This window comes from Myxine glutinosa, chromosome 6 (genome assembly GCF_964187855.1).
Source record: "Myxine glutinosa chromosome 6, kmMyxGlut1.1, whole genome shotgun sequence".
Lineage (NCBI taxonomy): Eukaryota > Metazoa > Chordata > Myxini > Myxiniformes > Myxinidae > Myxine > Myxine glutinosa.
The window spans coordinates 181,916,891-181,944,139 of NC_136266.1; the positions used below are offsets into that span (position 1 = coordinate 181,916,891).

A 27,249-nucleotide genomic window follows, 5' to 3' on the forward strand; every position below is an offset into this window, starting at 1 on the left:
GCGTGTGGAGGAGGGGGGGTTGGATGTGTGTGTGTGTGTGTGTGTGTTTGGAGGGGTGGGCGTGTGGGGGGAGGGGTGTGTGTGTGTGTGTGTGTGTGTGTGTGTGTGTGTGTGTGTGTGTGTGTGTGTGTGTGTGTGTGTGTGTGTGTGTGTGTGTGTGTGTGTGTATCGGGGTTGTATTCAAGGGGGTTGTGTCAAAGCATGTCCAATGAAAGTGGGGTTGTTTCAAAAGTGGGGTTGTATCAAAAGTGGGGTTGTATCAAAAGTGGGGTTGTATCAAAAGTGGGGTTGTATCAAAAGTGGGGTTGTATCAAAAGTGGGGTTGTATCAAAAGTGGGTGCGAGTAAACTGGTCATCACTGCCACAAGTTTTAAAGTGGCAGTTCTAGTGGCAGAGTGGCAGTGGCAGTTCTTCCTTCTTCCCCACACACACCCAGGCCTCATGAGGTTTGTTGTTGAGACGCTGTGATGGTATGACTTTGCCTTTGATAAAGCAGAATGGTACATCATTCCCGATCGCATGATACCACAGTGGCTTCACATGACCACTTTAAAAAAAAAAATTGTATGTATGCATCTAGTGACCTGCATGCCTTCAGTGACTCCCTTGTGTAGATACAAAGTGTGTCGATCAAGTACGTGTACACGTCGCCGTAGTTCAAATCTGGCCAGGAAGATGGATTGTTTTGCCATCCTTTCAATGCAAATGGATCCGGAAGAATATCCTCACCATTCCTATAACTCAACTTCGATTTGTACCGAGATTTTGCAACAGTGTCAAGACCGTTAAAATACTCCGAAACGATCACATGTGCGTCGAGCGACGCCATTGTGCAAAACGAAAACACTGCGCTTTTGCCAACCAGGCTGCTGCGCATGCGCGGATATGGGGGGTTTGTTTATAAACAGTGAACATCGCTATACAGGATTGAGGCTCGTGTAAGAGCTAACATTAATCACACAAAAAGTCAAACCAACACATAAAACATATAATAAGGGGAGCGGTAGACAAGATGGGGAGAGAAGGGGAAGCACACAAACACAACATTTGAGAGCAGGGACATCGGGAGATCTGTGGGAGGGAGAGGGCTTGGGGGAGGGGCATGGGAATGGGGGGGGTGAGAGAGGTAACGGGGAGTTGACGGCCTGTGCCACGCGCAGGTCGGATACGCACATGCGCAGCCACGTCATGCATCACAGTAAGTGGCATCCGAAAAGTGTGGACAACGTAGTGGGCATTTGTGAGAACGTGGGACCGGCCGAACTTGGCCGCGATGGGATCGGCCGAGGTCACGCGACAGACCCCATGTCTTAACCGTGTGGAAGAAGTCGGTATTTCAGAAAAGTGGATCTGGGGTGAATTAACGGGGGTAGAAAAGATCAAGGTTTTGGATGGGGGAAGATAAGAGATGGTGGGGAACAGTTGTTTTAAAGACCTGGAGGGAGGAGTGGGATTGAAGAGAGCGAGGGAGTTTGTTCCAGAGGCGGGAGAAAAGAGAAATGAAAGAGTGAAGGTGAGCAGAGAGTCTTGATTAGAGCAGTTTCACCATAAGAGGGTTGCTGGCAGATCTTGTGTCACAAAGCACAGATCGAGCTAGGGGAGCTAGGCCAGACAGGAGTCGGTAGAGGACAGAAAGACCACCAACCTGCCTGCGGTGAGTGAGTGAAAGGCCCTCAGTTAGCTTCATCGCGGGAGAATCCAATGTGTGAGACATGGCTCTGAAAGCTTTGGTTTCAACAGTATGAAGCCGAGCTAGGTGTGAGGAAGGAGCACCGGCGCAGAGGGGAGAGCAGTACTCCATTGAGCTGCGGATGAAAGCCTTGTATGTGGTGAGGAGCTCAGGTGTGCCAAGGAAGGTCTTCGCACGACGGAGGATGCCCAGTCGGCGACTGGGTTTGGAGGCCAGCTTGGAAATGTGTTTTTCCCAGGAAAGATCATGGCAGATAGTGAGACCCAAGAGCTTCAATGACAGAACTTCTTGGAGAGGATTGTTGAGAAAGTAGATGGGAGGGTTGTCCAGACGGTCTTTTCGGAGAGACTGTGAGAGTGTGAGATTTGTCAGGATTGAAAGACATGTTCTAATTGTTTGACCAGTCTGATTTTGTCCAGGTCTGCAGAGAGTGAGGCTGCAGACTGCCGATCTGAGGGATGAGGTATGGAGCGGCAGAGAGTGGAGTCATCAGAAAGAGAAAGAGAGGATTTTCCAGAGTCGGAGAGATCATTGATGAAGACCAGAAAAAGCAGGCAAAGCAACCAAAAAAGGCAAAGGAAGCAAAGCAACCAAAAACGCAGATTCCCAGGCAAACGATAAAACGGCAGCCTGGTGTTTCGCAGGCAGGCCTTTACAATCGCCGAGTATACCATCCTTCGCAGGTGATGACAAGCTTCCTCGTCCACCTGCTAGCATTTACTGGGAGATGGCAAAGGTCTCACAGGGCCTAAAATATTCCACTACACCGTACACCGGCACACTGACAAAATTCCTGCCCCTAATCTAGAGGCAAGGCATCGGTGGCTTAGACCGAATTACTGACGCAAATCAGCAGGTAAAATTTACAATATTCCATCCCAGGCCCTATATACACTCACGAATAGTTGCAAGGCTTAATTGCCACAACAAATGCCAAATGTAATCGTTATTACCCTCGCCAGAGGAGAGGGTATTGCATTTGAGTTCGTCTGCTTGTCTGTTTGTCTGTCTTTGTCCGCACAGAATAAATATGATTTTCTTTGCAACCGTTGGTCCAATTGACAGAAAATTTTCACCATAGGTGCAACTCCACCTGTATAATTTTTTTTAATGATAATTATGACGGCATAAGTCACGTGGTATGGGCGCCATCTTGGAAAAAAAAAATTGCACCTCTATCTCCGAAAGCACTGCAAAGACAAAATTGAGACATGGCTCATTGTAAAGAACTCTCCATGTGGAATAACATATGTTAATGATGAAGTCATCGGTGCCTCCATTATGACATCATAATTCGACAAGTACAAAACTTCATCTGATCAAGATGAAATTTCTTGATCATGGGATAAATTGGTGGAGAAAAAAAAATTGATGACGTCATCGGTCACGTGGTTCGGCCGCCATATTTGTTTTAACACAAAAGCCTTAAACCACTGAAACACGTCCTGGCAAGGGTCTGCGATCTCCGATTACTCATTCTAGTTCACATATGCAATGGAAATTGACGAAAAAACTATAAATTAAGATGGCATTTCGTATCTCATTGTCAAAGTCAAGGTGTTTCTTTGCTTGCCATTTTGTTTCTGCCACACCACCACAAGTATGGCTAAGCATGCCCTCCATTGCATGACTAAACAAGAAAGAGCAATCAGAGATTGCAAATCCTCACCAGGATGTATTTTCAGTGGTTTTTTAAGGCTTTTCTGCAAAAACAAGAATGACGGCTGAACCACGTGACCGATGACATCATCGTTATTTTTTTCCTAAACCAATTTATTCCTAGATTATGCTGAAGAAATTTCATCTTGATCGAATGAAGTTTTGTACTTGTCGAATTATGACGTCATAATGGAGGCACCTATGATATTGTCAACATATTTTATTCCCCATGGAGAGTTCTTCACAATGAGCCATGTCTCAATTTTTTCTATTCAGCGCTTTCGGAGATATAGAGGTGCAAAGTTTTTAGATTTTTCCAAGATGGCGGCCGAACCACGTGACCTATGACATAATCATGAAAGAATTCCACAGGTGGAATTGCACCTATGGTGAAAATTTCCTGTCAATCAGAACAACGGTTGCAGAGAAAATCATATTTATTCTGTGCGGACAAACAGACAAACGGACTCAAATGCAATACCCTCTCCTCAGGCGAGGGTAACAAATAAATAAATAAACAAGAAGATGTCATGCAGAGCACGATAATGGCAAAATCCACCAACTACCCCCAAGAAAAAAATTCCATTGATACAGCAAATTGTCCATTTCATAAAGATTAAAATTGACAATCTTGATCAAAGCTCGGGTCAACAGGAAGAAAAGTGAAGATTTTTCAGATGAAAAATGATTCTTTTGTAAGGTTGACCTAGAGTTTACCTTTGACCTTTTGACCTCAAAAATATTTAGTTTCCGTATTTAGTTTCCGTATTTAGTGACTCAATGTGCAAATGCTGTTCAATTTTCAAGTCAATCGGATGAAAATTGAAGATTTTAAAAACTTGGCCTATGTTGACCTTTTGGCCTATGTTGACCTCAAAAATAATTGGTGGTTGAATTCAATGACCATATATGTAAATCCTCTTAGAATTTCAAGTCAATCAAATGAAAATTGGTGATTTTAGAAATTCGGCCTATGTTGACCTTTTGGCCTATGTTCACCCAAAATATAATTTGTGGTTGAATTCAGTGACAAGATATGCAAGTCATCTTCGAATTTCAAGTCAATAGGATGAAAATTGAGCATTTTTGAAATTTGGCCTATGTTGACCTTTTGCCCTATGTTGACCTCAAATATACTTGGGGGTTGAATTCAGTGACCAGATATGCAAGTCATCTTCAAATTTCAAGTCAACAGGATGAAAATTGAGGATTTTAGAAATTTGGCTGAGGTTGACCTTTTTGCCGATGTTGACCTCAAAAATACTTGTTGGTTGAATTCAGTGACCAGATATGCAAATCCTCTTCAAATTTCAAGTCAATCGGATGAAAACTGAGGATTTTAGAAATTTGGCAAAGTTGGTGACTTTTGGCCTATGTTGACCTTTTGACCTCAAAAACAATAGGCTTCTCAATTAGGACGACCTATACAACTTGGTGAAGTTTCGTGACGATCGGTTTAGAATTGTGACCTGCAGGCCGGTGACAAACAAACAGACAAACGGACAGACAGAACCACAAATGCAACCGACCAATATACTTGAAAAATCTTCGATTTTGCAAGTAATAACACTTGGATCATAACAAAACCAGCATGGCATGATATAAGGCCGAAAAAAATATATTGCTGGTCTCTGGTCTGTACCCGGTCTGAATAATAATAATAATAATAATTCATTTATTTTGTATAGCGCTTTTCCAGAAGCCCAAAGGCGCTTTGACAGAGTGGAAAACATAATGCATAACAATACATGAAAACAACAATTGCAAAAAGACAAGAATCAAGAAAACAAACAGCAGCGATATACGGCATATATATAAGACAAGAATCAAAAAGACAAGACAAGAATCAATAGGGAAATATTTAAAGCAAAAGGAGGGAGAAGGAGAAGAGATAGTCAGGGGTTAAATGCTGTGGGTTGAATGTTGAATGCAGCGTTGAACAGGTGGGTCTTTAGTGATGTTTTGAATGTGGTGAGTGAGGAGGAGTCTCTGATGGTGTGAGGTAGTGAGTTCCAGAGGGTGGGAGCAGCGATGGAGAAGGCCCTGTCCCCCCAGGATCTGAATTTGGTCCGGATGGAGGGGGTCAGGAGGTTGGTACCAGCAGAGTGGAGGTTGCGGGTGGGAGTGTGTCTGGAGAGGAGGTCAGCCAGGTAGGATGGGGCCAGGTTATGGAGGGCTTTGTATGTCAAGAGGAGGATTTTGTACTGGATTCTCTGGGGGATGGGGAGCCAGTGAAGCTTGTAAAGGACGGGGGTGATGTGGTCACGGGTCCGGGAATGAGTGAGTAGACGGGCAGCGGAGTTCTGAATGTATTGGAGTTTATTGGTGATTTTTGAGGGTGAACCATAGAGGAGGCTATTGCAGTAGTCCAGACGGGAGGTGATGAAGGCGTGGATGAGGGTTTCTGCAGCCGTGGAGGAGAGGGATGAGCGGAGACGGGCAATGTTTTTCAGGTGAAAGAAGGCTGACTTTGTGATCTGTTTAGTGTATTTGTCGAAGGAAAGGGTTTCGTCAAAGATGACGCCAAGATTCCGGATGTGAGGGGAGGTGGATACTGGGATACCGTCGATGTTGAGGGCAAAGTTATGGGTGGATTTTGTGAGCGTTTTTGGGCCAATGATGATTATTTCAGATTTATCACAGTTAAGCTTGAGGAAGTTGATTTGAAGCCAGGATTTTATTTCAGTGATGCAGTTTGTCAGGATAGAGTGGGTGTCGGTGGAGACGGACTTGGTGGAGATGAAAAGCTGGATGTCATCGGCGAAGCAGTGGAATTGGAGACCATGACGGCGGATTAAGTGACCGAGCGGGGACAGGTAAAGGATGAAGAGGAGGGGGCCAAGAACTGAACCTTGGGGGACACCTTGGGGGAGGGGAGCAGTGGGGGATTTGCAGTTATTGATGGAGATGAACTGGCATCTGTCAGAGAGGTATGATTTAATCCAAGAGAGGGCAGTGCCGGTGACGTTAAAGGTGGATTCAAGTCGGGTGAGGAGGATAGTGTGATCGATGGTGTCAAAGGCAGCGCTGAGGTCGAGGAGGACGAGAATGTTGAGGTTGCCAGCGTCAGAGGAGAGGAGAAGGTCGTTGGTGATTTTGAGGAGAGCAGTTTCAGTACTGTGGTTGGAGCGGAATCCGGATTGGAATGTTTCATACAAGTTATTGGCAGAGAGATGATGTTTGAGTTGAGTGGCTACAGCGCGTTCCAAAACTTTTGACAGAAAGGGTAGGTTGGAGATGGGTCTGAAGTTGTTTAGGGTGTCAGGGTTTAGACCAGGTTTTTTTAGAATGGGGGTAACAGCAGCAATTTTGAGGGAAGGTGGGACGATGCCTGTAGACAGGGAGGAGTTTATTGTTGCAATGATAAGTGGAGAGAGAGCAGGGAGGGAGGCTTTGACAAAGCTGGAGGGGATGGGGTCAAGAGTGCAGGTGGCAGTTTTCATTCCTATGAGGAGTTCAGAGAGGTCAGTAGGAGAGATTGGGGAGAACCGAGACAGGGGATGGCAGGACAAGGGGGGGCAGGTGGTTGGAGGGGGAGCGGGTGCGGCGGTGGTCAAGCTGTTGTAGATGTTGTCAATTTTGCGTTGGAAGAAAGAGAGGAAGGAGATGCAGTTGTCTACTGTGAATGACTGGGTGGTGGTGTTCAGGGGGCGGAGGAGTTTGTTTATTGTCGAGAAGAGTGCTTTTGGGTTTCCGGAGCCAGAGTGGATAATTTTAGAGTAGTAGGCAGAGCGGGCGCAGGAGAGGGCATCTTTGTAGTGTTGTATGTGGTCCTTGTAGGCTTGGGAGTGAACTGTGAGACCCGTTTTATTGCGGAGTCTTTCAAGTTGGCGAGCACGAGTTTTCATCAGGTGGAGTTCAGGGGTAAACCAGGGAGCAGAATGGGTGAAAGAAACTGTTTTGGTTTTTACAGGCGCAAGCTGGTCAAGGCAGGAGGAGAGAGTGTGGTTGTAGTAGTCAGTGAGGTCGGAAGGGGTGTGGAGGTCAATGAAGGGAGAAGTGGACATTTTTTCAGAGAGGGTGGATGAGAATGAGGTAGGTGAAAGAGCGTTTAGCTTACGGAAGTTGATTGTGCGATAATGCCTTGGTGTTGGGGCGGGGATGTTGATGGTCAGAGTGATGGCTAAGTGGTCAGAGAGGGTGAGGTCGGAGCCATAGAGATGGTGCAAATTTAATCCAGTGGAGCAGACAAGGTCCAAAATGTGACCACGGATATGGGTAGGAAAGTCGACATGTTGAGTGAGGTTAAAGCAGGTGAGTAAATCAGTGAAGTCAGTGGTTATTGTGGAGTCAGTGGAGTCCATGTGGATATTGAAATCACCAAGGAGGAGGATTGAGGGGGAGAGGGAACATAGCTGGGTCAGAAAGTAGGAGAAGTCAGACAGGAATGATGGGTGTGGTTTGGGAGGGCGGTAGACGACAGCCATGACTGACTGCGTGTGACCAGAGAGTTTTAAAGCCAGGTGTTCAAATGATGGAGCAGATGAGATGGAGATGAGGTTGGTCTTGATGTCTTGACGGTGGATAACGGCAATTCCACCACCTCGGCCCTCCGAGCGTGGTTTATTGACGTAGGAATATCCATTGGGTGTGGTGAGGTTGAGTGTGTAGTAGTCCAGAGGTTGTTGCCAGGTTTCGGTGAGACAGAGAAAGTCCAGTTTGTTATCCAGGATGTATTCGTTCAGGATGAGGCATTTATTGTTGAGGGACCGGGTGTTGAACAGGGTGAGCTTGATGTTGTTTTGAACAGCAGGGATGAATTCAGGTGATTTAGCCAGGGTTCGTAGGCAAGAGGTGCGATCGTGTGGGTTGCTGTGACCAGGTGCGCTGGGACGAAGAGTGAGAGTGCGCTGAGCCGACCAGAGGACGGGGATGGAGTGACCTGATTGCAAATAAACAAACTTGCGACCGGAGCCACGGTGAATGTACCTGGGTCGTCGGAGGAGTCCATTTGATTTGATGGCAGAGATGCATGATGGGGTGGAGCGGGTATTGAGCAGAAGAAGCCTTGCGGCGGAGTACTTCAGAGCCATGCCAGGCAGGAGCGAAGGGACGAGTACGAGGCCAAGGTCGAGGAGGCAAAGCGGCAAACGCAGCGGCAAACGCAGCGGCAAATGAATGATCTGAATGATCCCGGTGTGTACCCCGGTTTAGAATAGGTACACCGTATCCCTGCGCACATCGTAAGAGGCGACTAAGGGTTGGCGTCAGGAAGGGCATCCGGCCATAAAAACATTGCCTCAAACAGGGAACCATGATTGTCATGGGGCCGGCAAGGCTAACCCCCGCTCTCGCAGGGAAAATGGCCTTAAAACGATCATTCATTCATTCATTCTGGTCAGACCAAAGTTCCAGAATTGATGTGGCGATGCGGTTTTTTTTTCTTGGTTTTTTTTGAAAAGCATGGATTGCACATATAAAGGTGTTTTTTGTGTCCTCATGCCTTGCGGTCCTCATCTGCGGTGGCGCCGCCCAAGATAAATTAAAGACAGCCAATGGGACAGGTCGGCATTTTTGTAAATAATGAACACAAGCTTAAGTTATTTTAAAATGTATTTATAGTCAGGTTCACAATGTTTTTTCGTTCAAAATTTTGGTAGATTAGCAAAACTATACATTTTTGGAATATTCAGAGCATGAGGAATCCAAAAATTAATGTTTACATTTGCGTAGACACCTTTCCGAAAATGACACAGGACAGTGATGAAGATCTGTAAAAGCATATTCCTGAATGGTATAGACCTCGTAGATCCTGTGTATAGGACTTATAGTTCAATCTGATACTACCTATAACTTCCAAAAACAACCTATAACTTCAAAGGACTTGCAATATCATGTATTATGTAATACAGTTATATCACAAATATAAAGACAATGGTTTTCAATTACCTTTGTTTGTTGCTTTTCTATAATCCTGAGCACTATTTTGAGGCCTTTATTGGATTCCTTGACCCAGAAAATATAGGATTAGCATATTTAATTAAGTCTCTAGGTTGACTAGAAGCCGAGATCTTGCAAAATATGTATTTTATGGCGGCCATTTTCAAAATCAAAAATGGCGGCCATGCAGGTGTCTGTGCAAATGCCAACATTGATTTTCAGATTCTCCATGCTCTGAAGATTCCAAAAATGTACAGGTTTGCCAATCCCAAAATTTTGAAAGAAATTATATTTGTTAACATCGTGAACCTGACTATCTTCATCACTGTCCTGAGTGTCATTTTCGCAAAGGTGTCAACGCAAATGTAAACATTAATGTTTGGATTCCTCATGCTCTGAATATTCCAAAAATGTATAGTTTTGCTAATCTACCAAAATTTTGAACGAAATTATATTTGTTAACATAGTGAACCTGACTATTATTCTGAAAATCATTAAGTTCTTCAAGCATATTATACACTGCCATTTCGTTCTCGAGATCGCCTCGCCGTACGGTCAAACCCCCAGGAGTACCTCTGGCTACGGCTTCCTCTCCGCTCCCACCTTTTGTTCATGTGTTCTGTATCATCCTCCAAACAGTGATGACTCCATTTACATTTCGCTGTTGGACAACATGGACCAACTTCTATCAACTCATCCAAACTCTCTCCTCCTCATATGTGGCGACTTCAACTGTCATCATGCCAGCTGGCTGGGTGTGAGTTCAACTCTCACCAGCCATGGCACCTCAGCAAAGGACTTCTGCGACTCATTGGGACTGACACAATCTGTCAATTTCCCGACCCGGATCTCAGTCAATGGATTATCTTCTCTTCTGGACTTGGTTATGACTAACTTCCCTGCAAATGTCTGCTGCTCTTCTTCTGCTCCAATCGGTTCTTCTGATCATGTGCTTGTTAAAGTGGACATCTCTCTGGCCATTCTCAGAGAGCCTCCTCAGCGCCGACGAGTCTGGAATTTCACTCAGGCTGACTGGCACGGTCTGCAAGCAGCCATCAATCATCTGGACTGGTCTCCCATCTCTACTGCCTCCGACATAAATTCTTCCTGGGAATTCTTCTAAGCAAACTGCTCTCTCTCATGCACAGATTTATCCCATCTCGTCTTCAGGTGTCTTACCCTTCCTCCCGTCCATGGTAAACTGAATCTTGTGGTGAGGCAGTTGCCCTGAAACAACTTGCCTTTGCCTCTTGGAAGGCAAAACCAACTGAAAGCAATCTCAGTTCCTTCCACCAAGCTCGGAACAAATGTGTGTCTACCCTCAGGAGTGCCAGGAAGCACTATATCTCCACACTCAAGATTGAACTCTCAAACCTGTCTCCTTCCTCCAAATCCTGGTGGCATCTGGTCAAATCCGTTTCTGGTGTTTGTTCCCCCTCCACCCCCTCCCTTACCTCAAATGGCTACACAGTTGACACCGCACGTGACAAAGCCGAATGCCTCAACTCTGCGTTTGGCTCAAAATCTTGTATCCCAAACCCATCTCTCTCTCTCTGTTCCCACCTTTCCCAGTCGAGCCCAAGAAGGTGGAGAAGTTTTTGTCAAACCTCGACTCTGATTCTGCAACTGGACCAGACGGCATCAGCCCACGGGTCCTAAAATCCTGCTCTGCCGCTCTATCTCACCCTCTCTCTGTTCTTTTCACCCTCTCTTTTGCTCAAGGTCATCTGCCAGCATCTTGGAAATCAGCAAACATTACCGCTTTACACAAAAAAGGTGCAAAAACAGATCCTTGCAACTACAGACCAATCAGCCTGCTTCCAATTATCAGCAGAAGTCATGGAATCCATCATTGCTTCGGATATCAAATCCTTCCTCTTCTCCAATGGCTTTATCTCTGATCATCAATTTGGATTCAGACCAGGTCATTCTACTCTGGACATGTTGCTTCTGCTGTCTCAACAATGGATGGAGGTCCTCAATGCCAAACAGGAAATCAGAGCTGTCTCACTTGACATATCACGTGCCTTCGATACGGTCTGGCACCCAGCTCTGCTCACCAAACTCTCCTCCTATGGTATCCATGGAAATCTCCACTCATGGCTTGCGGACTTCCTCTCTGGTCATAGGAAACATGTGGCCCTGAATGGATTTCTCTCATCTCCCCTGCCTGTTCTGGCTGGAGTTCCCCAAGGTAGTGTTCTGGGCCCTGTGCTATTTCTGGTCTTCATCAATGATCTCTCCGACTCTCTGGAAAATCCTTTCCATCTCTTTGCTGATGACTCCACTATCTGCCACTCCATTCCTCATCCCTCAGATCGGCAGTCTGCAGCCTCCTCACTCTCTGCAGACCTGGACAAAATCACAGACTGGTCAAACAAGTGGAACATGTCTTTCAATCCTGACAAATCTCACTCTTACAATGTCTCTCTGAAAGGACCGACTGGAAAACCCACCCATCTACTTTCTCAACAATCCTCTCCAAGAAGTTCTGTCGCTCAAGCTTTTGAGTCTCACTATCTGCCATGATCTTTCTTGGGAAAACCACATTTCCAAGCTGGCCTCCAAAGCCAGTCACCGACTGGGCATCCTCCATCGTGCGAAGTCCTTCCTTGGCACACCTGAGCTCCTCACCACCTACAAGGCTTTTATCCGCAGCTCAATGGAATACTGTTCCCCCCTCTGGGCTGGTGCTCCTGCCTCACACCAAGCTCAGGCTTCACGCTGTTGAAACCAAAGCTTTCAGAATCATTGGAATCTACTGTGATGAAGTTAACTCCGAGGGCCTTTCACTCACTCACCGCAGGCAGGTTGGTGGTCTTTCTGTCTTCTACCGACTCCTCTCCGGCCTTGCTCCCCCAGCTCTCTCTGTGCTCTGTCCCCCCAACATTCCTTCAGGTCGCACAAGATCTGCCTGCAACCCTCTTATGGTTACAGTGCCAAAATCTAGGCTCTCTGCTCACCTTCACTCTTTCATTCCCCTTTTCTCCCACCTCTGGAACAAACTCCCCCACTCCCTTCAATCCCACTCCTCCCTCCAGGTATTTAAAACGGCTGTTCACCACCATCTCTTATCTTCCCCCATCCAAAACCGTGATCTTTTCTACCCCCGCTAATTCACCCCAGATACACTTTTTTTTTGGGAAATTCCAACTTCTTTCCTGGAAGTCCTTGCAGTGTGCATATGTTTTATACCTCTCCCACCTCCCCCCCAAGCCCTCCCCCTCCCACATTTCTCCCGATGTCCCTGCTCTCAAATGTTGTGTTTGTGTCCTTCCCTTCTCTCCCCATCTTGTCTACCACTCCCCTTATTTTTGTGTTTTATGTGTCGGTTTGACTTTTTGTGTGATTAATGTTAGCTCTTTCACGAGCCTCGATCTTGTATACAAAAAAACAAAACAAAAAAAACAACAACATTCCAATGCGTCGATCACTGGGCATGCGCAAGTGGTCTAACAGGCCGATGGTCTCCCACGATCTCTTCTCCCAGTCCACCAGATTATCACAAACACTTACAACTTCATGACAAACGAGATAGGAGATAGGATACAGGCCTAACCAACGAGACCACCCGCAGTTCTCTAGGCCTTCTGGTTGCTTCACCTGAACCCGACAAAGAACGTCTTCGTTTCAATAAATGACAATATCCAGCCGATTGGATTCATGACGGCACGGCACACAAAACTACTCATATCTTTGGAACGGCTGGTTGGATTTGGACAAACTAAACGTAGTTTTGTAGGGGAGAACCGTGTGCGAACGTCGATACCAATGGCGACCCTTACGTATGTCCCGAGATAGCGCGCCGGCCCGGCAACACCAGGCACGTGCTGTTGTAGGTACCGTTGGAAATTAAAAAAAAAAAAAACATTGTTGACGCGCAGGGTCAAAATCGATGCGCGCGCTGACCAGAGACCGGAAATATATTTTTCTCAGCCTAACATCGCTCTAGCAAGCAAAATTGGCCACATAACACTGGTGACCAGTGATGCACACCATTTTTCCATTCTGGCTTCCGCATGGTTCTGCTATCTCTTTCCTTGATGGACATGCACCATGTTCACTCTAAACTGGAAAGGTTTTCGTTGTGGAGCCATGACAGAGCACAAGGAATCGCATGCCCCTGCCGATGCCATCCTCAAAGAACATCCCTAGGAAATGCAAATGGAAACCATGAGACACTCCAGCACCTTGAGACCGTGGAAGAAACGGAAAATGCAGTCTTCAGTGACATCATAGGGAAGGTTCCCAAGGAAAGCGGTGTAGGGCGGCCGGGCTGGCAGGCGGCTGGCGTCGATGCCGATGGCGCGGGCGGCACGGGGTGCAGTGGGGAGGCTCGAGCGGTCAATGGGGGGTCCTCGCCTCCCGTCGTCGTACGCATTCCATACTGGCGAGGCTGCAAGACAGACAATGCACAACAATTAAATGCATGGAAGCGTGAACACATTGCTCCTGTTAAGAATTCACCGAGGCATTCGTGAGTCTGTAGAGTGGGAACACCAGAATAAGAAAAAATATTTTATTTTCTATAAATGTGATTGACCCCCTCCCATTCCCAATGATTAACTATCAAAGAAAAATCAAAATAAATCTTACCTCAAAAGGAGACTGGAATGACATCCAAATATCAAGGCCATTTTTGTATGCAAATGTGGCCAAATGCTTCCACCCCCAGCATGAACATACTTTACCTACCTTGTGAACAAAATTAAGGTGGCACCCCACCTCTCTCACTCCAAAACGGCATTTTCTAGTTTCCTTAATATCTGAAAGCTCCTTCCCACACAAGCTACAGTAATTGTAGGAAAAAGGAGGGCACAGCAGCATGAACTCACTGTCGGCTTCAAAGTCTTCGGTGACGTCAGCCCAGTTGACTGGCGGTGGGATGCTAACAGGTGCACCGCCTTCGGCAAGGAAGTCATTGAGACTTACAGTTTTCCCTTTACCTTTGGCCTTCACCTTCTTGCCTGTAATAAACACACAGAAACATAAACCTTCATTCACTTGCATCTTGAAAAGAAACAAAAAGGGACAATAACCCTGGGTGCTCACCTGGTAGAATATAGCAGTATACTGCACTGATTAAAGGTATTTTAAACCAATTTCAATGGTTGCTCGAAGACAGGGCAGCATGTACAATCATACTAACATAATCATAAGACTTTAAACAAACAAAAAAACAACTATTTTTGGGGGCTCCACATCCACCCCTCCCTCCCACCCCCACCCCCACCCCCACATAGACCTCCTTGGACGCCGATTTTTCTAATGCCTTGAACAAACGTTGGTGCATCACAGGTGATGAAGGTTGTGCTTAAGTTTCATTGAAACTGTTTGTGTAGTTTCAGAGAAAAGTGAAAATACCTACTTTGGGGGGAGAGGAGTGGGGCAACGCCCCATAGACTGCCACAGACTCCAATTTTTTTTTTTAATGCCCGGAACAAACTTAGGTGCATTACGGGTGGTGAAGGTTGTGGTCAAGTTTCATTGGAATTGCGTGTGTAGTTTCTGAGAAAGAAAGCAAATACCTATTTTGGGGGGTCAAACCTGGCCCTTAAAGCCCAATTTTTTTTTAATGCTGTGAATAAAGTTGAGTTGCAACATACCAAATATAATTTGTGCCAAGTTTTGTTACAATCCCATCAGCGGTTTCGGAGAAGTTGCAAGTGTTTACGGACTGACGACCACCATCGCATAAGCGCCCCAGAATGATGTTCCAGATGAGCTAAAAAAAAAACACTTGTCTGCTATCAAAAAGCAAAGAGAAAAAAGGCTCAAGGTATGTTAGGCCCCAGTCACACCGGGCCTACGACCAGGTTACGACCTAACTACGACCGAAAAATGTTGGAATCGCAGGCAAATCGTAGAAAGAGCGCGCGACTGGTCGCAAAGGTCGTGGGTGATCGCCAGAGCAAAATCAGTCGCAGCAAGGTCGATGGTCATGTACAAAACTTCTGACCTGCGATTCCAAATCATAAGAGGTCGCAGACGGGTCTTAAATGGTCGTACCACGAGTCGCGCATGGACGCACCACCTGTCGTGCATGATCGTGGGTCAGGTAGTCGCACGATTGGTCGTGCCACTGGTCCTGCCACCTGACGATTGGTGGTGCCACCTGTCGTACGACCTCACGGTCGGTAGTGCAACCAGTGACGACCTGTCCCGACTGGTTGCACGACCTTACAATTGGTGGTACCACCAGGTCCCCGGCAGGTTCATCCTGCGTGGCCGGTACCGGGTGAATCTCAGCCAAAATCTCCCCGACATCAGATTCTGGATCTGGATCTGGCTCTGGCTGGGTACTCTTCCCACAGCCCGATCCCTTCTTGGGAGGCACAGCGAATTATCGTTTCAGTTGAAAAGTTCGACGAAGTGTACTCCTTGAGAGGTAGGTGACTACTGATGCTGACGCACGATCGCGAGCCTTTAGATCTAATCGAGCGACACATCTCACGACTGACTGCGACTGGCTGCGATTGGCTGCAATCGATCGTGCGAGCGGTCGCAGGTCGCCACGATTGATCGTACGATCGGTCGCTGATCGCCACCACTGGTCGCACGATTACCTACGATTGATCTGGCGATCGATCTTCTCCAATCGTTGGTGATCGCACGACCACGCATACCACCAATCGTACGATGACCTACCACATCTTAAGAGCAATCGCAGTATGCGATCGCAAATGGAGATTGTAGCAAACATTGCCGATTGGTCGTACCTCGGCCAAATTGCCACCAATCGCACGATCCAGAAAACGTACGATCCAGTGTGACTGAGGCTTTAGACCAACAATGTAGAAAAGGGTATTTTACTGTGCAGACACTGTTCTTGTCACCTCTGCCACCAAAGGTGGACAGAGGTTATGTATTTCACGCCTGTTTGTCTGGTTATTTCAAAAGGTGGTGGACGGATTTGAACAAAACTTTGTGGACAGGTTTGGTTTGGGACAAGAACGAATCGATTCGATTTTGGTGAAGATCGAGACACGATAATTTTAAGTGATTCTTTACCATTCAGAGATGGGGATAAAACCGATATGTAGCATGATATCTCAAAAACTTGTGGATGGATTCAGATGAAACTTTGTGGATGAATGGGTAGATGACAAGAACAAGCCGATTGGATTTTGCTTCAGGTCTGGAGCCAGATCCGACCTATCAGGTATGCACTCACCGAGTGCCATTCTAGTTGAGCTGTGCACGCAAAGCGATAAGCGGGGCTATGCAATTGGTTCATGTCAGACCGTCCTTTCCCTCATCAATTTATGATGGAGGAATAACTAATTTAGATTGAACGTTATATTTTGAACATGGAGCAGAAGACAAGTTTGCCATTTACCGTCCCTTGGCTCAGAATTTGTTCCGGTCACACTTGAGCAGAACACACACTTGAGCACCGCTCTAGCGGGGAAAATGGCCTTAAAAACGATCATTCATTCATTCATATTTACACTTGAGCAGAGAGGAGTGAGATAATATATTTACTCTGTCTGGCCTACCTGGCAGTCAAACAGAATTGAAACTCATTCCAAACAGGAAACTTACTCTTTTTCAGTCATCTCATCTCGATTCTCGGAGAAATTAACTTATAAAATGGGTCATGATGTCCGGATGTCTGTCTGTCCATCTATCAACTTTTTGCTATTTCGCTACTCCTCCCTTATCACCTGGCTGATTGTTCTGAAACCCGACACGTGAATACAAGACAGGAGCCCGCACAATTGCTCGAGCATTGTTTTTTTCGATTTCGGACTATGGGGCTCCCAGGGGTGGTTACACTCCCCCCCCCCCCCCCAAACTTTGGATACATACTCCTCCCTCATTTACCAACCAATTGTTCTGAACCCCGATGCAGCCCTTCTACTCAATGGTCTACAGGATCGCCCGGTCTTAGATTTTTCCGATTTCATATGAGGTGGTCTCCCAGGGGGCAAGAGATCCCCCAAAATCAGTATATGTCTGGACAACAATCTCAAGAGATGACCAACAGCCCACTCGGAGCTATTTTAAAGGACATTATAAAGGACACAAACAACAGGCACGAATAACTCATGTAACATGTTAGATAGGGTGATACAATAGACACTGCAACAATGACTGCAAAACAGCAGTAAAAAACCGTAATTAATTAATTTAATTATAATCTACACTGTATGGTAACATAATCTACACTGTATGGTAACAACTACAAGTAGTCTGCTCACCCTCACGAGGGTAGTAGGATTGGGGGAGAGGGGGTGCTGGGTAATTTACTTGGTGTTCATGACTTTCCAGCCAACCCCGAGTCCTCCAAACTGATCCCGAGTGCACAAGACAGAATAAAAGTGTGACATTTATTCTCACTTTCTATACAAGATAATCCTCAATCTAGATACCAGAATATGTACATCTACCGAGTAAAGTTCACAGGCTCCAATCTTGGCCAATTTCTTCTTCAGGCTGCCGCATGTTAAGCAGGAAAGGAGAATGACCCAACATGGTGGTACACTGCCCATTTGAAGCACTGGAGGAAGATCCACCTTTAGAGGCCATTTTTCCCAGCAGAGCAGGGGTTGGCCTTTTTCGGGCACCTTGGTCCCCTTTTTTGAAGCAATGTTTTATGGCCGGATGCCCTTCCTGCCGCCAACCCCGTTAGTCGCCTCTTGCGACACACAGGGAATTACAAGTGAACTGGTACTCAATTTGCCGACCTCGGAAGGATGACAGGCTGAGTCAACCCCCCCTCGTGTTATTTCAGCGATCCACCGGGATTCAAACCCAGGATCCTGAGATCCCAAGCGGGCACCCTAACTGCAAATCCAACAACAGGCTATGTTTGAAGCACTGGGGGGAAGAATGCTGTTGAACAGCCTTAGGAGGCCAGTTCCACAAACTGGAGGAAATAGGAATAAAAGAGCGGTATTGTGCAGTAAGCCTGAATTACGGGAGTTTAGCCAGGAGGGCGGTAATGGAATAACACATACATCATGGGACGAAGAGAGCAGGGGGAGGGGTAGATGGTAGGAGGGATGATAAGGAAAAAAAGAGAAAGAGACCACCAACCTATTTGCATCGTGAGAGTAACAGGCCTTGCACTTAAGCCTTATTGCGAGAGCTGCCAATAATCTTGAGTCTATGGATTTCAAGGGCGACAGATATGATGCTGGGCCACCAACGGATATGAGAGAACAGCACTCCAACGACCTTCGGATAAACACCTTGTAGGTCCGTGAGCAGTTCTGATTTTTCAAAGAATGACTTGAAACAATGGAAGATACCCAATCTGCAGCTGGTTTTGGAGGCTAGTTTTGCTGTTCAGTCAGCTAACGAGAGGTCATGGCTGACAGTAAAGGCCGAGATGTTCAAGAGACTGAACATCTTCCAGCAGCTGACCAATGGAAATTGGTAGGTGGGTTCCTTTGCCGGTCCTGCCAAAGCGACACTGAGATTTACAGCGTTTGAAAGACCTATTCCATTTGTTAGGATGAGCAGAAAATCCATTCAAGACAGGATGAGAGGGTTTAAGCATCAGAGAGGTCATTTATTTGGATAAGAAACAAAACCGTTTTTCTCTTGAACCCTTGAACATCTTGAGCTTCCGGTTCTGCTGGCGAGGCTGTGTTTTTCCAAGCTCTCTACGCTATCAAAGTAAATTATTTTTCCTGTTTGTATTTTTGTCAAAACTGTATTTTTAGCTGCGACGAGCAGCTCGATGAGGACCGCGTTGTTGTTCTTGTTGTTGGGGTGCCTTTTTGAATAGCGCATGCGCATACACTCGGACGTGCGTTGGTATGATGTAAGAACATCACGGACTAAAATCGCGATTTGTTTGAAGAAACCAGAATAAATTTAGCAACAAAGACAACATGAATGTTTTCATATCAATCTCATTTCACAGAACTTTTTTTACTTTCAAATCACTTTCACCACACCACACCAACCAGAACAGAACCACAGAACCACACCACTGTTTTCACAGAACCACACTGACTTTCAAATCCCCTACCGACCAAGCCCGTTTCAAATTATCCCTCTGCCACCCAGAATTAACATTAACAGAAATAACATTCACGTCCATACATTATATGTAATCAGTTGATGAAGCATGTTGCGTCGCAAAACAAAGGACAAGACCAGAACTGAAAGACAAAAAGACGCTCGTGCATGCGTATAATTTAATGACTGGTCGAATTTGGTAGCACATATTGTAATGAAATTGTGTCTAAGTTGAACCCAGGTGTTATGCTGTCTCCAACCACTGAGAGGCTTCTATAAGAACGCGGACGAACATCGCTCCGATGCATTCCTGTGACATTTATTCTGTGTGATAGTGTATACTCGAATGGTGCGTATATCTAGACGATCCAGGCTTGCTTGCACTAATTGATATAATTGATTGCTACTTCCATGATTACGGAATACTGATACAAAGCTTGATGATTTCTTACAGGTGTTGCCAGAGATCGAAACTGAATTAAACCTACTATTGGGACAATGTTGTAGATCTCGATTTCTTACAACAATTAATTCAGTTTCAGCTCGGCCACAGCAGCATCGTATGTCGCACTGTTCAATGGACATGTACACCGTATGGTGCATCTTGGATTGCAGCACTGTGAGCTTCGTGTCAGCAGTGATTCCCTCCTGGTAATTGAATTGATTAGCCAATATCTTCAGCCAATGTGTCAGCTGCGTGGCCGCGTCCATCGCCTGGGGATCCGCGCCAAAGACTGGAACTTGGATTAGCTTATGAGCCATGTCGTACTCGTTCGAGACGAAGAGAAGAAACTGAATTAATCTCACGAAGAGAAGAATCTCACGTGTACACCGAAGTGCGGGAACAATCCAACGCGTATGAACGCCCATACGTCACTGTGGGGATATCTCGACAGACACGACCGGAGAGAGCTACCGCCGAAATTGAGGATGCAGCACCTGCACCTCCGACGGAATCGGGGACAACAGACACTCGAGGATCCCGATCCGGGGTTGACGGCGGCAGCTGCTGCCGGACCCAAGCCAGGAAGTAACGCTAAGTGCTATTTCTGCGGGAACCGGAACCATCTCAGGTCAGTTTGTCCGGCTAAGGAAGCAAAGTGTCATTTGTGCACAAAGACGGGCCACTTTGCAAAAGTTTGTCGAGCTTCACGAGGCCGGCGAGCTCGCTCGACGTTGAATGTGCTTATCTCCGTGCCCACGGTACGAACGGCGCACGGCGTGCCTCGCCCGACCTTGAGTGGGATCGCCCCTCTCTGTGGGCCCCGAGCTGAGAGCTCGACCTTGATGAGACTCGCCGCGCCAACTAAACAATTCGCTCAATCACTTCAGTACGCGGCACGACCGTCCTTGACAGGCATTATTTTGAAGCCCAGCCAACTTCCGGTATCGGCCACCCGATCGGTGAACGCTGGCTTCGAAAATCCGCGCGTGGCATGAGCGCCCTCCGGAGGTGGCATGATCGACCAACGATCTACTTTGACTACACGAAAGGCTAACGCTGGCTTCGAATTCCACGCGTGGCACGAGCGCCCTCCGGAGGCGGCACGATCGACCTACAATCTAATTTGACGGCACGAAAGCTGGCATCTTCGCGCGTGGCACGAGCGCCCTCCGGGGGCAACACGACTGGCCTACAAGCGAATTAAACGGCACGAAAGACATTAGCTGGCGTCGGATCCACACGCGAGGCTCGAGCGCCTCCTCTCGACGATTCGACATCTACAGGGCCACCTGGCCCACGCGATTATCCCACTCATGATTGAAGGAATTTTTGCAAATGCTTTAATTGACACAGGATCCACTGATAGTTATGTCGATTTTTGACTTGTACAGCGACATGGATGGCCGATTCTTGGGACAAGACGCAGAATTTTCATGGCTTCTCAGGGGCTATGGCTTAGCACAAAGGGGGAATGTCGACTGAAGCTTGTAATTAAGGGTCAAATGTTTCCGGATGTGCATTTAATGGTCTTACCAGCATTATGTTATGCATTATGTTATGTGCAGAAGTTTTGTTAGGACATTATTTTCTCCAGCGACATGGGCGCTTGGAAATGGAATTTGGTGGTACTGATAACTCTTGCTGTGTGTGCTCTTGCAGGGATGGAAATTGAGCCACTCTCGCTGTTTCCCAATATGACCACAGACTGTACACCTGTTGCGGTTAAATCGCGACGCTACTCACGAGCTGACACGCAATTCATTGTGGAAGAGACTGCGCAGCTGCTAAAGGAAGGTATCATAGAACCTAGGCGGTCGCCTTGGCGGGCCCATGTTCTGGTGGTACGGACCGAATCACATCGCAAACGCATGGTAATCGACTATTCGCAGACGATCAATCGGTTTACTCAATTGGATGCCTACCCACTCCCGGGAATGGACTCCCTGGTTCAACAGGTGGCACAGTACTCGGTCTATAGCACTCTCTATCTGCGTAGTGCGTATCATCAGATCCCCATCTCCACGGGGGATCGCATCTATACTGCGTTCGAATCTGGCCAGAGGTTGTACCAGTTCACCCGGCTACCTTTCGTGGGTCATGAATGGGGTTGCGCGTTTTCAAAGGGCTATGGACGACCTCATCGCTAAGGAGAACTTAACCGATGTCTTTGTTTATCTGGACAACATCACGGTGTGCGGGTATGACAAAGAACATCATGATGCTAATCTGAAGCGCTTCCTCGAGGTCACGCACAGGTATCGCTCGACTATGAATGAGGCTAAATGTCGCGACTCAGCTCGCACAATAGATCTCCTGGGGTACACCGTGTCCCACGGCTCTGTCGCTCCGGATAAGGAGCGTCTGCGACCCTTGCTCGACATGGCCCCGCCCTGCGATCGTGCTTCATTGAAGCATGCTCTCGGACTGTTTGCTCATTATTCCAAGTGGGTTCAAAATTTTTCCACGAAGCTCCGCCCACTTGTGGATTGCGATGCGTTCCCAATGAGTATCGCTGCCAAGGCCGCTTTTCATGGCCTTAAGTCCGACATCGCTGGCACCGCTGTGTCGACGATTGACGAAAATAAATCCTTTGTTTTGGAGAGCGATGCGTCGGATCATGCGATTGCTGCGACACTCTCTCAGGGGTGGCGCCCTGTGGCCTTCTTTTCAAGGACTCTCTCCTCCGCGGAACGGCGCCATTCGTCGGTCGAAAAGGAGGCGTATGCCATCGTCGAGTCGATCAGGCGTTGGCGACCCTATTTGCTCGGACGAAGTTTCCAGATTATCACGGATCAACAGAGCGTCGCATTTATGTATGACACGCAGCATGCTCAACGCATTAAGAATGAGAAAATCACTCGCTGGCGGATCGAGCTCGCCGATTTCTAAGTGTAGTTTTAATGGCGGGGAGAATGTAATGAAATTGTGTCTAAGTTGAACCCAGGTGTTATGCTGTCTCCAACCACTGAGGCTTCTATAAGAACGCGGACGAACATCGCTCCGATGCATTCCTGTGACATTTATTCTGTGTGATAGTGTATACTCGAATGGTGCGTATATCTAGATGATCCAGGCTTGCTTGCACTAATTGCTAATTGATTGCTACTTCCATGATTACGGAATACTGATACAAAGCTTGATGATTTCTTACAGGTGTTGCCAGAGATAGAAACTGAATTAAACCTACGATTGGGACAATGTTGTAGATCTCGATTTCTTACAACACATATTGCAACGGATATCCTCATGATTCTACATGTCGCAGCTGGTGGCCACACTGTGGTCATTTTTTTCTTGTTAGTCTCCTACTGGTGAACAACAGAGAGGACTATAGGTTTGCAGTCCGACAGTCAGACTGGAGGCCCCATGCGGGGGGAGGCCCCCCGAGATACCGTCAGTCAGTCTGTCAGTCTGTATGGAAGAAGTTTCGGGAACTGAGTGGCATGCTGATGAGGAGGGGAGTGTCGTTGAAGTTGAAGGGAAAGGTGTAAGCTAGATGTGTAAGAAGTGTTATGATTTATGGGAGCGTAACATGGGTAATGAACGTGGAGCAGCAACGAAGGGTGGAAAGGGTGGAAATGCGAATGGTTCGGTGGATGTGTGGAGTATCGTCGAGAGAGAGGAAGACAAATGATGAATTGCGAAAGATGATGGGAATAGAGCCTGTGATTGATGCTGTGAAGAGGAACAGGTTGAGATGGTTTGGTCATGTGTTGAGGAAGGATGAAAGTGACTGGTTGAGAAGAGTGATGGAAATGAATGTAGAAGGAAGTAGAGGACGGGGAAGACCGAGAAAGACTTGGCTGAAGATGATGGAAGAAGAAATGCGGACAAGGGGGTTAACAAGGAGAGATGCAGAAAATAGGGCAAAATAGAGAAGATTGTCATGGGGACCAGCAGACTAACCCCTGCTCTGGCATGGAAAATGGCCTTAAAATGAATGTTGTTGTTGTTGTCTCAAGAGTGAACTCTCAAACCTGTCTCCCTCTTCCAAATCCTGGTGGCGTCTGGTCAAATCTGTTTCTGGTGTTTGTTTCCCCTTCATCCCCTCCCTTACCTAACCTCAAATGCCTACACAGCTGACTGCACGTGGAAAAGCTGAATGCCCCAACTCTGTTTGCCTAAAAACCTTGTGCCCCAAACCCGTCTCTCTCTGTACCCACCTTACCCAGTCGAACCCAGATGCTCCTGGATTCTGTCCTGACAAGGTGGAGAAGTTTCTGCCAAACCTCAACTCTAATTCAGCAACTGGACCAGACGGCATCAGACCACGGGTCCTAAAATCCTGCTCTGCCGCTCTTTCACACCCTCTCTCTGTTCTCTTCGCCGTCTTTTTCTGGTCTTCATCAATCATCTCTCTGACTCTCTTGAAAATCTTCTCTATCTCTTTGCTGATGACTCCACTCTGCCGCTCCATTCCTCAACCCTCAGATCGGCAGTCTGCAGCCTTCTCACTCTCTGCAGACCTGGACAAATTGACAGACTGGTCAAACAAGTGGAACACGTCTTTCAATCTTGACAAATGTCACACTCTTACAATGTCTTTCCGAAAAGACCGACTGGACAACCCTCCCATCTACTTTCTCAACAATCCTCTCCAAGAAGTTCCATCACTCAAGCTTTTGGGTCTCACTATCTGCCATGATCTTTCCTGGGAAAACCACATTTCCAAGCTGGCCTCCAAAGCCAGTCGCCGACTGGGCATCCTCCACCGTGCAAAGTCCTTCCTTGGCACACCTGAGCTCCTCACCACATACAAGGCTTTCATTCGCAGCTCAATGGAATACTGCTCTCCCCTCTGCACTGGAGGTCCTGCCTCACACCTAGCTCGGCTTTACGCTTTTGAAATCAAAGCTTTCAGAATCGTTGGAATCTCCCATGATGAAGCTAACTCCGAGGGCCTTTCACTCACTCACCGTAGGCATGTTGGTGTTTTTTCTGTCTTCTACTGACTCCTCTCCGTCCTAGCTCCCCCAGCTCTGTCTGTGCTCTGTCCGCCAAACATTCCTGCAGGTCGCACAAGATCTGCCAGCAACCCTCTTCTGGTGAAACTGCCAAAATCAAGACTCTCTGCTCACCTTCACCCTTTCATTCCTCTTTTCTCCCACCTCTGGAACAAACTCCCTCACTCTCTCTTCAATCCCACTCCTCCCTCCATGTCTTTAAAACAGCTGTTCACCACCATCTCTTATCTTCCCCCATCCAAAACCTTGATCTTTTCTACCCCCATTAATTTCACCATTTTTGAAATAGACTTCTTTCCTTGAAGTCCTAGCAGTGTCCATGTGTTTTATACCTCTCCCACCCCCCCCCCCCCCCACCCCCAAGCCCTCCCCTTCCCACAGATCTACCGATGTCCCTGTTCTCTAAAGTTGTACTTGTGTGCTTCCCCCTCTCTCCCCACCTTTTCTCCTGCTCCCATTAGTAGATGTTTTTTGTATCCGTTTTTTTTTTGTGTGATTAATGTTGACTCTTACACGAGCCTCAATCGTGTATACCAAAAAATAAAATAAAAAATAAAATACCCGGGTCCAAGATCCTTCGTTAGGGTAATCCAGCCTGCACTGGGACAGGAGAGTGTTCCATTAACAGCGACGCAATGATGGCATGAGAGGTCAGTAAGCTCGGTATGAAGGTGACCTTGCAGGCATCAAGTTTGGTAAACAGAACAGGATGGCAGACTATCAAATGCCTGGGACATGTCCAGGGAGACAGCACCAACATGATTGAGATTCAAGACCACCGATCGTTGCTAAAAGAAGCAGCAGCATGTTCAGAGTCGTTTGAGCGGCCTTGAATCCAAACCCGAGTCAAATGTCACACGACTTGGAAAGATGAAAATGACATGAACAGTGATGGTGGATATTTTATCAACTTATGGTTGACAAAGGCATACAAACGGATGCAGGAAGCAAAGTAAAGGTAACAAACATGTTGTCAGAGCAAGAGCTCAGTCTGGTGTGGCACAGACATGACGTGTCATCAACAACTACAGCGCACGATTGGATTAATCGTTGAGCTGGGGAACTCCCCAGCTTGTATCGAATGCTGGAGAATACAAAAAGACTGAGCTTTTGACAGACAACTATTGTTGATACCCTTCCCAAATTCCAAATTCCTGCCTTAACCAATCATGGGACACTGCCAGTTACAATCCAGTGGTGCCTGCCTGACACTCTAATGCCCAAAAACAGGTAAGCTATCGAGAAACAAAATTACACTATATACAACAGTTCCATCTAACTTCATCCATGAAGGTGACTTGTCCGACGAGCTCAGAAATGGCACGTGGGAAGAAATCTTCAGGCTGGGCTAGAATTATATAACACCTCCAAAGGCCAGATTTCTTTCCATCATATTTTTATTTTTATTTACTGTATTTGGACCGATGAAGGACTACTTACACCAGCAACATATTGTTACGGATCCGGGGGACGGCACTCCCGTTAGCAAGGGGGGGGGGGGGGGTTAATCCCCTTGTCCTGTTAAGCTGGCCGTCCGACCAGTCCTGGTCCTTGTAACGCTCTTCTGCGGGGTGGGATTGATCAGGGTTATTGGTCAAGGTGTTATCCCGAATACCTTCACCAATCCCTCCGCAAAACAGGGAGACAAGTACCGCTCGAACCACGGACAAGATGGTATTTGCCGAGCGGTTTAGCAATCCACAGTTCGAGCTGTTATCAAGAGACTAAACCCGATTCCGAGCGTTGGCCAAATCGTGCCACAGGTACTCAATCGAAAGAAGGGACTAAAGCGATCGGATGAGAAAGAAGAAACCAAAGGTAAGAAATAAGACATTTATTAATTATGTACAGAAAACCAAAGGAAGAGTAATGAAAGTAATATACAGGACGAAGAAGAAGACGATACACAGGGCAGCCTTAAACATTCTTATATTAAATCCCAGACAACAGACTTACACGACAAGGGAATAGCAGGCAGGAATCACTGGAAGGAGGAGAGGATCCAGGTGGGACAACAGGGCTGGAAGGTTCGGCAGGGCACAGCAAAGAGGTCCGCTCCGGGTCCACGCTCCAGGCAGGAAGCGAGCAGCCAGCGGCAGGTACACGTATTCGTTTCACGCGGTAGGGCTGTTTGAAGCAGCTTGTCAGAGCTCCGCGTAGCCTAGTCTCTCTCTCTGCCTTCTTTGCCCAACTCCCTCCCAACCGCACTCAACTCTCTCAACTTCTCGGTTCAGCTGGATCACTCCTCTCCTCCCGAAGCAGTCCCCCGCGCCCGCCTTTATTGCTGTGGGCCGTATCAAGCCGCGGGCTCCGAGGGCACGCCTACCGGTTGGCTCACCGCGGTGCTGGTTGGCCGGTAAAGGCTTGCTGACTCCACCTCCGATGACGCGTCAACATGCCACGCCCGTGATCCGGCGGCTCCTCCCCCTTCTTCTCGGCCCGACCGCATGGCCAATGGCGGCTGGTGGGGAGTTAGAACACCACTCGCACCACTTTTGAAGGGAACGAAAGGGACCGATCTTATTTGATTACTGCAACGCAGATTCAACTACTGGGAACAGATCCTTCACTGAAACACATAATAATGAAATAACTACGAAGAGGGCCTATGGTTCGCTATGTGTTGTTCATGGACT

At 47.1% G+C, this 27,249-nt stretch overlaps 1 protein-coding gene across 1 annotated transcript in view; it reads right to left on the bottom strand.

Moving 5' to 3' along the window:
- Positions 1-27,249, bottom strand: part of LOC137428992 (eukaryotic translation initiation factor 4B) — a 104,213-nt gene that overhangs the window by 74,811 nt on the left and 2,153 nt on the right. The window contains exons 2-3 of the mRNA XM_068118950.2: positions 14,065-14,196; positions 13,420-13,625 (exon numbers count right to left, since the gene is read on the bottom strand). Coding sequence (XP_067975051.2) covers positions 13,420-13,625; positions 14,065-14,196 — 338 coding nt within the window. The remainder of the gene's footprint in view (positions 1-13,419; positions 13,626-14,064; positions 14,197-27,249) is intronic.